Below are 13,272 nucleotides of genomic sequence, written 5' to 3' on the forward strand. Positions count from 1 at the left end.
ACAAGGACAGACATAAAGATGGGTGGAGTAGAATCGAGAGTCTAGAAATAAACCCTTACATCTGCGGTCAACTGATTTTTGACAAAGGTGCCAAGACCATTCAATGGGGAAAGAATGGCCAGTCGTGAAAGGCCATTACTATTAATATATGATTCCATGTATAGGAAAATCCAGAATAAGGAAATCTAGAAGTAGATTAGTGAGGTTTAGGCCAGGGGTGAGGGGAGAGAGGAGTGATAGTAGTGGGTTTGAGGCGATGAGAATGTTCTAGAATGGACTGGTGATGGGGCACACACCTGTGAATATACTAAGCAGCCATTGATATGTGCAGATTAAATGGGTGAAGAGTGTGATATGTGAATTATATCCCAATAAAACTGTTAAAAATTCAAATAAAAACAATAAGAACCAAACCAAGAAACATAACAGGGTACAGCAAACTATGAACATTAACATGGCAAAAGAGGCTTTTAAAAAGGTAGTAGGATTAATGTATACAAGCTAAGAAAAAAGAGAAATGAGCCCTAGTAAGAATGATTAAAATGCAATAAAATAAATATAAAGGTTTAAAAGAGCTTTGAAATCAAACACTGGAGTTAAAAAGAATAAGGATCAGAAAAACAAAAAGGATAAAAGTGAGCATAAACATAAAAAGAATAGAAAAAGGTTGTCACAAATTTTAAAAGCCTAGAAAATTAATGGTGCCGGGGGGAAAATGGTTAAAACAGTTAAAAATAAACAAGATTTATGTTAAAAGTGACAAAAGTGATTAAAGGATACTAGCTAAAAAAGTTAAAAGTAATTACTGTCATTAATAATTAAGAAACATAAAAGAAACAAATGCATGTTAATACAGCTGAAGTTACTAAAAGTGAAAATTTAGAAGAGGGGTAAGATCCCCCAGAGTGTGAATTCCTGGGCTTGAGTAACTGCTGCAGCAGCCTAGGCAACTGTCCTGAGGGGGCCAGGTATTTAGGGAGCGCCCTTTGTCAGGACCAGTGCTCTTCCCTCTGCTACCCTCCCCGGGAGGAAATACCCACTCAGTCCTGCAGAGGGTGGGAGCCATGGACGGCTGTCAGCAGGGAATCCAGCACAGCAGGCAGGGGGTAGGGGAGTGGGGGATGGGAAGAATTCCAGAGAAGCAGCCTGGGGCAGACACGGGCAGACTTGGGGCTAATGCCTGGCCATGGGCTTCCTTCAGAGTTTTCTAGTGTGTAGCCTGCTGATTGCTTTGGAGACTGCTCCCTGAGCTGGGAAGAGCTGAAGGCAAGTGCAGGAACTTGTGACCACGTGCATGTCCATACAGGGTGACCAGCCTGGCAACAGAGGTGTGCATGGGGCCAGTACAAGTGACTGGGATGTGTGTCAGCGAGGTGACGTTATGATCTTAAACAGTGCCTGGCTCAGAGCCCTTAAGAAAGGTTCCCCTTTCTCACTCTTGTCATTGTGTTTATAGCACTGCAGTTTACACCCAGCCCTTCCCATCCATTGGTCACACTTTAAGACTTTGGGGACCTAAACAAGTCAGTCACTAACTCAGCCCAAGGGTTGGGGGAGGTGATAGTTGCACTGGGTATTTAATGGTGACTCTGAAACTCTAGACCATGTACATTTGTATAATTTACTAAGCCTCTGTAAGCACCCACATGTATTATCGTCAATACCCTTGTTTCCTTGTGCAGTTAGTAAGAAAAATCTTAGACTCTGTGGGCTTGCCTAAGGACATTAAAAAGAGGAAGGAACTGGACAAGATACCATATTGTTATCCCATTTTGTCACCAGTCTTGGGGTGGGGGGGCGAGGTGGGGAGGAAAAAAACATCAAGATAATATCCAGACAGTGTGCCAACTGTTATTTCTTTTATTCGAATCCTTCCAACCCCCGGCCCCCATCTTGTCAGTACCATTCTTTTTCTTTATGTCACTGATAAGAAAATGGAGGCGTAAGTCACTTGGCTAAGAGCCAGTGAGTGCTGGCGCAGGGATTTGAACACAGGAACTGTGACTCTTGAGCCCATGCCTCAGTCAGTTCCTCCACTACCTCCTGTGAGAGACTGGGCTGAACACAGGAGAAGGTGGAAGTTGGTTAGGTGAGTGCCTGGGGCCTGAGCCAGGGAGAGGGGCTAAAGGGGAAAGCCAGCCAAGGACAGCTCCCAGGGGCCTGCGGGTCTGCAGATTTGGCCTCCCTTCCAGGCTTCCTTCCCTCCAAGCCATCTTCCATATCCACCGCGGAAATAGTTTCGAGTTGGTCCCAAACATCACACCTACAAAATAAAAAGTAAGACATCCTATGCTTGGCATAGAAACCTTCTGCGGTCTACCTTTCTCTTCATTCTCATCGTCATTCCTGCCTTTCCCCCTCCACTTCCCCAGTGGGCCCTTTTCTACCTCAGTGCCTTGGCTTATGCTGTTCCCTCTGCCGGAACACCAGTCCTCTTCTGCCTTGTCAGGCAGTCCTTACATATCCTTTACTATCCACGCAAATGTTACCTCCCCTGCCTGGCCCACAGTCCTGCCTCTCTCTTGTTTCCGAGCTCTGTGCATGCTTGAAGCAGACCCCCGAGGACATTGCAGCATATTTCTCAGTGTGCTCAGCTCTTTCAGTAGGCATCGAGCCAGAGAGCACGCATTGAGCGCCTAGTGTGTTCCAGGTATCATCCTAGGGCACCTTGTATGCATTCACTCGTCTAGTCCTCGCTATCGGCTTACTCTAGACATGCTGTTAGAATTAGCCCTGTTCTACCGATGAGGAACTTGAGTTTCAGAGAGGTAAGTAGGTTCCCCATGGCAGAGCCAGAATTCAAACTCAGGCTGTGTGAAGCCTAAGCACGTTGTTTTCCCTACGCTGCCCGGCCTCTCTCAGACGCAACCTTTTGCATGGGCAAGAAACCTGTCTCATTCATCTGTGTGTGTTCTGGGCCCAACATAGAATAAATGCTTGTGGAATCGAATTGAGTTAAAGGCCCCAAACAATTTCCTGACACTTTCAGCCCAGGAGACACATGATCCTCAAAAGCTGTGTCTTCCCAAAGTCGTCGTAATGACAACAGTAGTGATGAAAGCAGCCGTGAGCATTTCTTGAGCACCACTTATGTGTCAGGCACTGTCCTGGGTACTCTATGAGGAAGATACTGTTCTTGTCCCCATTTTATAGCTGAGGAAACTGAGGCCTAGAGGACACTTCACTTAGCCAAGGTCATGTACCTGGCCAAGGCTGGCAGAGGCAGGTTCTCACCAGACAGACTGACTCCAGAGCCCACTCTTCTAACCTGTCCCATCGTCTTGGGGTGTGGGCCGCGGTGGTCTCCTCCACCATTGTGGCGCTGCCTGAATTCTGTACTTCCTGCCTCTGGTCAGGCTGCTCTGCAGTCACCTACAGCCGTTACCTCCCCCAGGTTGTCCCGTGGGCTTGCCGACTGTGTCAGTTCCTCAGATTATCTGAAAGACTCCCAGCACTGCCCAGCCTGTCCCCTGCTTGGGGAGTGGCGGGGCCCGGGGGGTGTCTGTGTGTTGGGAGGGGGAGTGTGGAGGAAACACTCTGAATCTACATGACATCTGTCTGGCTCACCAGTAGGACTGTCCCTTTGCTTGTGACCCTTGAAGAGGAAAGCTGCCCTGGGGCTCATTCCCACTTGCTTTTGTTCTTTCCCAGGTTAATCACAGGAGAGAGCACCTTTTGCTAGGAGGCCAGATGAGAATTTTGACTGGGAATGTGAGAAACAGGCTATTGGTTCCACTTCACAGCTGTTACTCTGGGTTTCCCTTTATGGTGAATAGCGCTTTCCGACAGAAATTTGAGATTCTAGCCTAGCCAGGTAGCCTAGCGTGAAAGATATTGGTTAGATCACGTGACCCCTCTGAGCATCAGGTTTCTTTTTCCTGCAATGGCCATAATAACTTGCAGAATCCGTGTGGTGAGTAAGTAAAATAGCTTCTAAAAACACCTAACAATGCACCATACCAGGTGCTCAATAAGGGTTTACTCCTTCATTTTCCTTTCTGGGTCTTCAAAATGTCTAAATTAAGCCTGTCCTGGATCTTGGACACAGAAGTTCTACGTGATTCCTTTGTGTTGAACTGCTGACATTAGTGTGCCACATCTTTAAAATGCCTGAAACGCCTTGTGCTTGTGAGCATGTGCTGGTTGTATCTCTCCTGTCTTTTGTTCCTGGAAAGAAAGCCCTGCGTCCAGGGATCAGTGGTTGCCACTGACAGGTCCCTATTTCCTGCGAGGGGAATTGCTGGTAATTCCAGCAACTGGGGAGTGCCAGCTCAGAGGGAGTGAGGGGCCCCGTTCATCCTGGATGACATGCGCTTACTCGGGTCGCACTCTGGCCCCTTTTGCTTTTGACTTTAGGAGAAAGACAAGTAGGAGCTGGAGGGATTTTAATAATAAAAACTGCACTTCTGAGGTTATTAGAACTGTGGGAAAGGCAGAAAGGGCTAATGAAACTAATTCCAAGTGGTTCCCTGGAAACCTGAAGCACAGACTACATTGCGTTCCATCATTTACCCGCCTTGTCTCTTACAGTTCTCCCCACGGCCCTGTGGGGTTCAATGTTGTCGTTAGCCTTAGTTTCCAGTTGAGGCTGAGGGAGGTCAACTGGCTTGGCCCAGGCCCACTCGACAGCATCAGGGCTCACAGCCAGCTCTGTGTCTGGGAAGTCTGGGTTCTGGGAAGTCTGGGTTCTTCACCTCTGTGCTATGCTGCCTAACACAAGGTTTTCCAAAGTGAAGATGTACATGACGTGGCCTGGGGAAGGGAAGTGTTTCTGTGGTTGGTGTGTTGAGAAGGAGCAGAGCCGGATGCAGCTTGGGTAAATACAGCAGGGCTTACTTGTCTGAGGGGTGCGGAAGAAAGTCAGCGCAGTTGGGATTCGTGGCAGAGAAATCAGCCACACACCCCATTGGCCCAACACCTGCCAGCAGCCCCCGGCATGAGTCCCTTCAGGCCTCCTGGAAGCCATAGCAGCCTTGCGCCAGGCCCAGCCTTGGGCTGCTTGAGCAGGCCCACCCACAGCACCTCCTCTGGGTCTCGTGCTCCGTGTCAGTCACGGGGCTAATGGTGTCCATCGCGATTGCAGGGAATAGCGCCTAGTCCTGGGAATCACCCTCAGCCTCCCTTGACTAACAGCCTGGTTGTCCAGGTGCCTTCCTGAGCCCCATGCTCAGAACCAGAGCCACGAGTCTGAAGGAGCCAGGCCACCACCACAGAGGCCAGCTGTGGGGCTCATCCTGCAATAGGGATAGCTGCCCTGTTGGTTGAGAGCATCAACGCTGGAAGCAGATGGCCTGGGTCTAAATCCTAGCTCTGCCACTTTATAGCTCCATCACTTTGAACAAGTGCCGCAGCTTCCCCATCTGTAAAATGGAGCTACAGGGGCCGGCCTGCCTTGACATTATGAGATTTTATGGGTTAATTCATGTAGCGCCCATGGCACAGTGCCTGGCCCACAGCAGATGCTGGGTGCTTGTGTTGAGGTACTGCTCCATGCCAGCCTCTGGACAGATGTTATCTTGGTCATCCTGACATTAACCCCATGAGGTAGAGAACATTGTCATCCTGTTTTACTTATTGGAAAACAAAGAGTTTGCTCAGTAATTTCCCCAAAAACACTGAGATGGAAACCTGTGTGTGCCTGGCCCCGGAGCCCAGGTGTGTCCCTGCCCTCCCTCCACACACGTGCGAGCTGTCAGTAGGAGAGGCAGGTGTGCCATTGGCGAAGGCAATGACGGGCGGATGTCCAGTGCTGCAGTAGCAGACGGGGGACAGCAGTGAACCGACTCAGTGGCGAGAAGATCGGAAGCTCTGAAGGCTGAGAGGACGCTTTCCCTTTTCTGTCCACTGAGTCCATAAGTGTACCAGTAATGCTTCTTCTTTTCTGCTTGTGTTTATTTTGAGGGCTGTTCTGGGTATCTTTTCCTAGCTAATTAGCCCCTACGGAAGTCAAAGAAGAGTGGAGGAAATACTGCCTGGCTGCGGCTGAGAGAGCCTCAGATCTGCCTCCCTGTGTGCTGCATTGTGCTGCTGGTGTCCCTGGCCCTGGGTCACATCGATGCTTTTGCATCAGGGGCACCTGTCACCCAAGGTTTAGAGCCTGGGCTCCAGAGCCAGGCTGCCTGGCAAATGCTGGCTCCTCAGTCGCTAAGGGGCAATTGTCTGGGCAAATTTCCTAGCTCCTCAACATTCTCGTGTGGGAAATGGGGGCGATAGCCGGTACCGCCTAAGGTTGTGGTGAGGATCAACTCATGCAGCACACGTAAGGAGCTCAGGACAGTGCCCAGGACGTGGTGTGTGCTTGATAAATGGTTGTAGTGTTGTTATTAGGAGCAACAGGTTGCTTTTGTGAGCACCACGGTAGGGGCAAGATGGGTGGGGGTGGGGGTGAGAGGGGATTGAACAGAGGACAAGAGGGAGATCCAGTGGGGAGTGGCTTGGTGGTCAGTGTCAGCCTGTGTGCTGGGTGTGCTAGCACCAGCTGGTATAAGAAAATCCTAAGGGGGCCCGTCCCAGGCATCCAAACCTTCAAATAGTTTTTACCCATTCAGATGGACCCAAGAGTCTCCTCTTCCCTAAACCCTCCCTGCTGGTTGCTTGAAGCTCCCATCCTGGGAGAGAGAGATGATGGGAGAGGGCAGGGCAGGGGCCTGGGCACAGGGCAGAGCCACAGTGGAAAGCCAGAGCCTGCTGGGCACAGTGGCGCATGCCTGTAGTCCCAGCTACTCAGGAGGCTGAAGCAGGAGGATTGCTTGAGCCCAGGAATTTGAGGCTGCAGTGAGCTATGATTGTGCCACTGCCTGGAAGACAGAGCAAGACCCCATCTCAAAAAAACAAAAACAAAACAAAAATACCCATCACCATCAAAACAAAAAGCAGGAACCCCCAGGGGAGGACCTGGCAGGAGCAGAGGGAGCCAAGGCTGCTAATAAAATGCCTTGGGCTGGGGGACTTTCTGTCGCAGTGAGGAGTGGGGATCAGTGCCAGGCTAGTGCCTGGGGTTGGCTGAGGCTACAGCACTCCTGCTGATCACCAGCCCCAGGCCAGGCCTCCCAGAGGGTCTCCCTAGGTAAGTCTTTGATGAGGTTAGGGCCCTGGGTTGCTCGTTTGTGAACTTCACCTGCAAGCCATGTGCTCTGTCCCCAGGGGAATTCCACTGCCCAAGTTGGGGTGGTTAGGCCTGACCTCCCTTAGACCTCAGTTTTCTGTGCCCTGAGGGGATGGTTGTTTCATACCTCATAGGCAGGGTCCTCAGTGGGCCACAGCTGCTGTCCGAGAGGGGCTGGGCCACAGAGACCAGCTGTAGCACCCGCACTCGTTGCTGTAGTACCCAAGGATTCTGCACGTCCGTGTGCTGACATAAACTGCTGCAGAAACAGTCCACGTTATTCCTATCACTGCTATAGCAAATTACTACCAACTTAGCGACTTAAAAACAGCACAAATTTATTATTATCTGAAATGGTTTCACTGAGCTAAAATCAAGATGTCTGCAGGGCTGTGTTTATCCCGGAGGCTCAAGGAGAGAATCTATTTCCTGGCCTTTTTCAGTTTCTCCCTCTTGTAAGGACTGTGTGATACTACACTGGGCCCACTCAGATAATCTAGGCTAATGTCCTCATCTCAAAATCCTTAACTTCACCACCATAACAATAACAAAAAAGAAAAAATCTTTAAGCACTTGTGCCAAGTCCCCTTTGCCATGCGAGGCTGCGTATTCACAGGTTCTAGGGATTAGGACGTGGGCATCTTTGAGGGCCTATTACTCTATCTCCCACGCTGTCACATACCACAGGAAATCTCAGTGTTCCGTCTCAGAGGTCTGTGACCCCGCCTGAGTAACTTTGCCCCTCATCTACAAGCTGTTGGGAGCTTGGGCAAGTTATTTAACCCCTCTATGTCTCAGTTTCTTCATCTGTAGGGTCGTTAGGATTAAACGAGTTAGCACATGTAAAGTATCAAGATGGTTCTGTTCTTCCTTGTACCCTTTTAGTCCTTACGCATATCTTCTCTTGTTGCAGCTATAGGCACAGCTTGTTATTTTTTCCCGTTTCATGCTTTTATAAGTCGCGATGTAGGCACAGGGTGATTATTTGAAGACCAGTGCTAGCTAGTCCACAGAGAGAGTGCTGGCTTGTTGGTGTATACTGCTTAGTCCCCTGTTGCTGATTTTCTTAATATATTACTCGTAAGAGCTAATGCTATAAAGAGTGCTATAACGGACCTATTAGTACCGGTAGCCTTTGCTTCTTTTTGAGTTCTTTTCTTGGAATAAATTCCCATACTTGGAATCGTTGTAAAGGCCTCTTGAAATGCTCTAGAAGAGTCATAGAACTCGTTTGCACTGTTGCCACATCTTATCGGCAGTGGTATTAGCTTAAAAGGAAAAATGTTTTTAATCCTTTCAGCAAACGCTACTTTCGTGTCTCCTGAGCGGGCCCTGTCCCGGTGCTGGGAAGAGACAGGCACGTTTCCTGTTGTCATGGCGCTGGTGTCCAGCGGGAAAGGGAATGGCACCTCCTTATTCCTTTCACTTGAATTTCTCTATTCACTAATTCTACTAAAAACAAAGGAAGCAGTTTTATGGAATAAATTTTCAGGTCTTGCGCCCCCAAGACATGTTCCAGACATAATGATGTGTGTGACCTTTCCTGGGCCCTCTGTGTCTGCCAAAGTCTACTGTGATACTTCAGGACTCTCCCCCTCCCCCCGCACAGCGCGGTTTTTGCTCACTGCTGGAAAACCTGTGCTGTGTTCCTAGGGACTGACGTCATGGTTCGGTGCCTCAAGCTGCTGAAGGAATTTAAGCGGAAGGTCGAAGATGACCAGGAGGAGGACGAGGACGAGGAGGTCATCTCCAAGGGAGTGCCTCCAGTGGACATTGTGTTCGAGCGGGATATGCTCACACAGACCTATGAGCTCAGTAAGTCCTGTTCTCACACCAGCTCGGATATGCTTCCCAAGTGTTTGAATCGAGAAATGTTTCGCCCATGTGTCGAAAGAGGGCTCTTCTGTTGAGAATGTCACACGATGAGAAGCACCCTGGTTCCCCTGAAGGGTTTAGACTTTCAGGTCAAACTGGAGTTTGAATTCTTGCTCTGTCACTTTTAGGTCTATGACTTTAGCGAGGTCTCTGAGCCTCAGTTTCCTCATCTGTGAAATAGGGTGTGTTAGGGTTCTTCAGAGAGACAGAACCAGTAGCTTAAATATATAGAAATATGTGAGAGGGGATTATTAGGGGAACTGACTCACGCAGGCTAAGTCCCACGATAGGTTGTCTGCACACTAGGGAGCCAGGGAAGCCACTGGTGCAAGTCCTGGAGTCCAAAGGCCAGAGAGCCTGGAGTTCTGATGTCCAAGAGAAGGAGAAGGGAGTTTCAGCTCTAGAAGAGAGAGGGCAAATTTGCCTTTCCTCTGCCTTCTTGCTCTATCCAGGCCCTACCAGGGAGTGGGGAACCTGTGGCCTTAAGGTTACATGTGGCCTTCTAGATCCTTAAGTGTGGTCTTTTTGACTGAATCCAAATTTTAATCCAGAATTTAAAAGGATTTGTTCTGTAATATCTGGATTCAGTCAAAAGGCCACATTTAAGGATCTAGAAGGCCAGGTGTAACTTGAAGGCTACAGGTTCCCCACCCCTGCATGGTGCCCATCCACATCGAGGGCAGATCTTCTTCCCCTCTTAGTCACTCACTCACGTGCTATTCCCCTCTGGAAACACCCTTACAGATAAACCCAGAAATAAAGCTTTACCAGTTACCCGGGTATCCCTTAATCTGGTCAAGCTAACAATCACCTGGGGAGAATACCCACACTAACACATTATGAAGATAAATGACGTAGAATTAAAATATCTAGTATAGTGCCTGGTGCCTAGAAAGCATGAAGAAAAAATAGCTGTAGGTATTATTATTCAAAGGTTTAAGAGCCACCTATTGCCTTCCAAGATTGGTCTGCAGTCTCTGTAGGCTGGGAATGTAGGAAAAAAGGGACAAAGAAAACTCTCCAGTGCCATGGGTGGTGTGGGGCGGCTGCAGGTCTGGTTCAGCGGGGGGCACTATTGGGGGACTATTTGGCGGTTCTCTTAACACATTTCAGGACAGATTCCTCACAACACAGTTCGGGAAAAGCTGCCCTTAACGCTTTCATCCCTACTTTTGACGTGTGGCTAGTTCAGTGTAGGAACATATCGCAGTCATCTCTCTTAATTCTGGTGCTTATTTTTATACATGTAAAATGTAGTAAAACTTCCTCTATCCAGACTGATTTTGCCCGGCAGCCTCAAATATGTGGCTGCATCAGGAAATAAAGGGGAAAATATTTCCGAACAGTCAAAGAGCTTTGCCACCAGGTCTGCCCTGCAGTTCGCATACATACTGTCCTGCCTCCCAGCCCCACGCAGGCTCCCTCCTGGAGTTCTCAAGCCCAGCTTAGCAGGATGAGTTTAAACGGGCCTCTTAGAAGCAGATGCAGTAACAGTACTGGGGAACAACAGCTTATGGCAGGGCAGGAACTGACAATCTACACAGAGCAAACCACAGCGCATAGTCACCTGCCGGTCATTTATTGCGGGGCTAACTGGCATTATTCCCCCACAGTCCCTGCTCCGCCAGACCGTTATGAGACAATGCAATAGTCGGTGTCCATGATGCCTCTGTGTCTACTGAGAAAGACAAGGAAAGGAAATATATACATTAAAAAAAGTTTTTAATTAAAAATTATTTTGATGCTTCTTAAAGAGGCCAATTTCATTTATCTGAAAAAATTCATTCATGTGAAAGGGCTAATTTCCTGCTGCTGGGAAAAAAATGTTCTTCCTGGAACTTAGTAGATCAGCCTTTGATTCCTGACATTCAGTGTTTTAACATGGAGGAGTCAGGTAGTAAGCACTCAAAAATTAGCTATTGGTATTGTAATATTGTTAGTATAGGACAGTATTGTTACTCAGAGTCTGGGAAGGAGAAGGGAGAGAAGTGGCATGTATTTTATCTGTCTGTTCGTTTCACTGCACTGAAATGTCTGTGCTTAAAGGGGGAGTGGGAATTGCTGTGTGCAGAGCAGCTCCCATGCAGGGGGTTGGGTTCACGTGTGTTGTTTCTCACAGTCGAGCGCAGAGGCACGAAAGGAATTTCCCAAGCTGAAATCCGAGTGGCTATGAATGTGGGAAAACTAGAAGCAAGAATGCTGTGCCGGCTTCTTCAAAGATTCAAAGTGGTCAAGGTAACAGCGTGAGTCTTCCCCACAATTCATTGTCTTTGGATGTGCTCACAGTGTGATTACGAAGGAGCATCTCAGTCAGGAAACTGGATCACCTGCCATCTGTGTCAAGGGCAAATGTGTCTCCCCCTCACTGTGGTTTTTGTTTGTTTTCACTTTTTAAAAATTGAATGAGTTGTCAGTATTAAAAATTCAGAAGGTGACGTGGAGGCACCAGGAGCCCACTCCTGAGTGGACAGTCGGCCGGCGCTGCCTAGTGTTCATCCACCCCCTTGAGAAAAAGCGGTGCTCTCCAGGGTTCCTCTGTCTCCACCTGGCGCCCCTTCTCGCCTGTGTCACTTGCCTGGCTCCTCGGGACATCAAGTTGGCCAACTATGCCTGTCTGGCACTCCCCTTTTGTCATTCAGACCTGTCCTCTCTGCCCTTGGTGCATCACTTTCTTCTTGCACACGTTTTGGCCATTTTGCTGGAAGGCAGTATTGTAGTTGAGCTGACGACTGCAGAGCACTTAGCATCATCCCTGGCATGTGGTTGGTATGTAGAAAATGCTATTCTTTCTCTCATTAAGGGCACTGGGAAGAGCCCCTTTCCCATGTTCTAGAAGACAAAATGGATGGGGATAGTGGCGCTCATTCCCCTAATTCCCATGCCAGTGGCCAGGTGGAGCTGGTGCCCTCTGGGCCCTGACTCTCTAGTCTGTGGAAACTGTTGAATTCTGAGTAACAAACACCCACTACTTACCCTTTTTTGTGGGCCAAGTCCTATGCCAGGCAGTGAGGCTACATGGAATACCAAGTCAGGCCCTGTCCCCAAGGAGCGGAGCTCACGGCAAATTCAGGATTGTGCTTTAGAAAGCAATCTCCAACAGGCCTGTGGAAATAGGACCTGAGGGCTGCCCAGGGCCTAGGCAGTGAGGCAGGAGACAAAGGTGAAACAGACACCACAGGCCACCTGAATGCCTATGGGTGCGACACCCTCTCTTGAGTGTGATAAACACTTCTAATTCCCTCTAGGGATTCATGGAAGATGAAGGTCGGCAGCGGACCACCAAGTACATCTCCTGCGTGTTTGCAGAGGAGAGCGACCTGAGCCGGCAGTACCAGAGAGAGAAAGCCCGGAGTGAGCTCCTGACCACAGTGAGCCTGGCCTCTGTGCAAGAGGAGTCGCTTCTGCCAGAAGGCGAAGACACCTTCCTCTCCGAGTCAGACAGCGAGGAGGAGGGCAGTAGCAGCAGCAGCAAGCGGAAGGGCAGAGGGTCCCAGGGGGATGCGAGATCCTCCGCACACCCCGGGCCGGGGACTCAGTTTCATCACTCTACTCCGACCAAGGGTAGGAAGTGCTCAGCAGGGGTGAGGGCAGGCAGGGGCTGTGTGCTCTGGCGCTGCTGGGCATCCGCAGGAAACTGCTGTTAGTTCAGCTAACACCTGCAGATCCCCCTGGTGCTGTCCTAATTCGGGGCCTGACAGTGGCGCTCACATCACATCTTCGTAGCGTGGAGGAGAGAGGTCTGTCTCCTGGCTGCTTGCAAGTCAGTTCTCCTTGGGAAATGTTTTGTTTGGTTGTGTTCTGTTATTAAAGGGGTGGAATTTCATAAGCTTCCTCTCTCTCCTTCCCGCCAACAATCTATTTAAGAATCCCTCAGGTTTTCAGTTTAGTTATAGAAGACTTTTTTTGAAGCATGTGGAGGGTGGTGCTAATGACAAATTTGCAGATCTGGTATCTAGCTAAGATCCCCCCAGGGGACATTTGGCAGTGTCTGGAGACATTTTTGAGTGTCACAGTTGGGGGAAGGGAATGCTACTGGCATGGGGTACGTAGAGGCCAGGGTGCTGTTAAATATCCTATAATGCACAGGACAGCCCCTGACAACAGAGAATTACCCAGCCCAAATGTCAATGCTGCCAAAGTCAGGAAACCCTGCTTAGATGAAAAGGCCAGGAGGAGGGGCACCGAGCTACTTGTTGGTTCACCACCCTCATCTTTATACTACCTTGAAACAGCACCCTTTGACCTGCTGGTCTGGTCTGACGGCCAAGCACATGTGCCCCTCTCGCCCTCCC

General features: G+C 49.3%; 1 protein-coding gene across 2 annotated transcripts in view; it reads left to right on the forward strand.

Annotated features, from left to right (window-relative positions):
* Positions 1–13,272, forward strand: part of GTF3C1 (general transcription factor IIIC, polypeptide 1, alpha 220kDa) — an 81,854-nt gene that overhangs the window by 21,083 nt on the left and 47,499 nt on the right. For both annotated transcript variants that reach the window (XM_012645002.1, XM_012645003.1), the window contains exons 7-9: positions 8,759–8,920; positions 11,100–11,215; positions 12,226–12,541. In XM_012645002.1, the coding sequence (XP_012500456.1) occupies positions 8,759–8,920; positions 11,100–11,215; positions 12,226–12,541 (594 nt within the window). The remainder of the gene's footprint in view (positions 1–8,758; positions 8,921–11,099; positions 11,216–12,225; positions 12,542–13,272) is intronic.

The sequence above is a fragment of the Propithecus coquereli genome, unplaced genomic scaffold (assembly GCF_000956105.1).
Source record: "Propithecus coquereli isolate 6110/MARCELLA unplaced genomic scaffold, Pcoq_1.0 Scaffold223, whole genome shotgun sequence".
Lineage (NCBI taxonomy): Eukaryota > Metazoa > Chordata > Mammalia > Primates > Indriidae > Propithecus > Propithecus coquereli.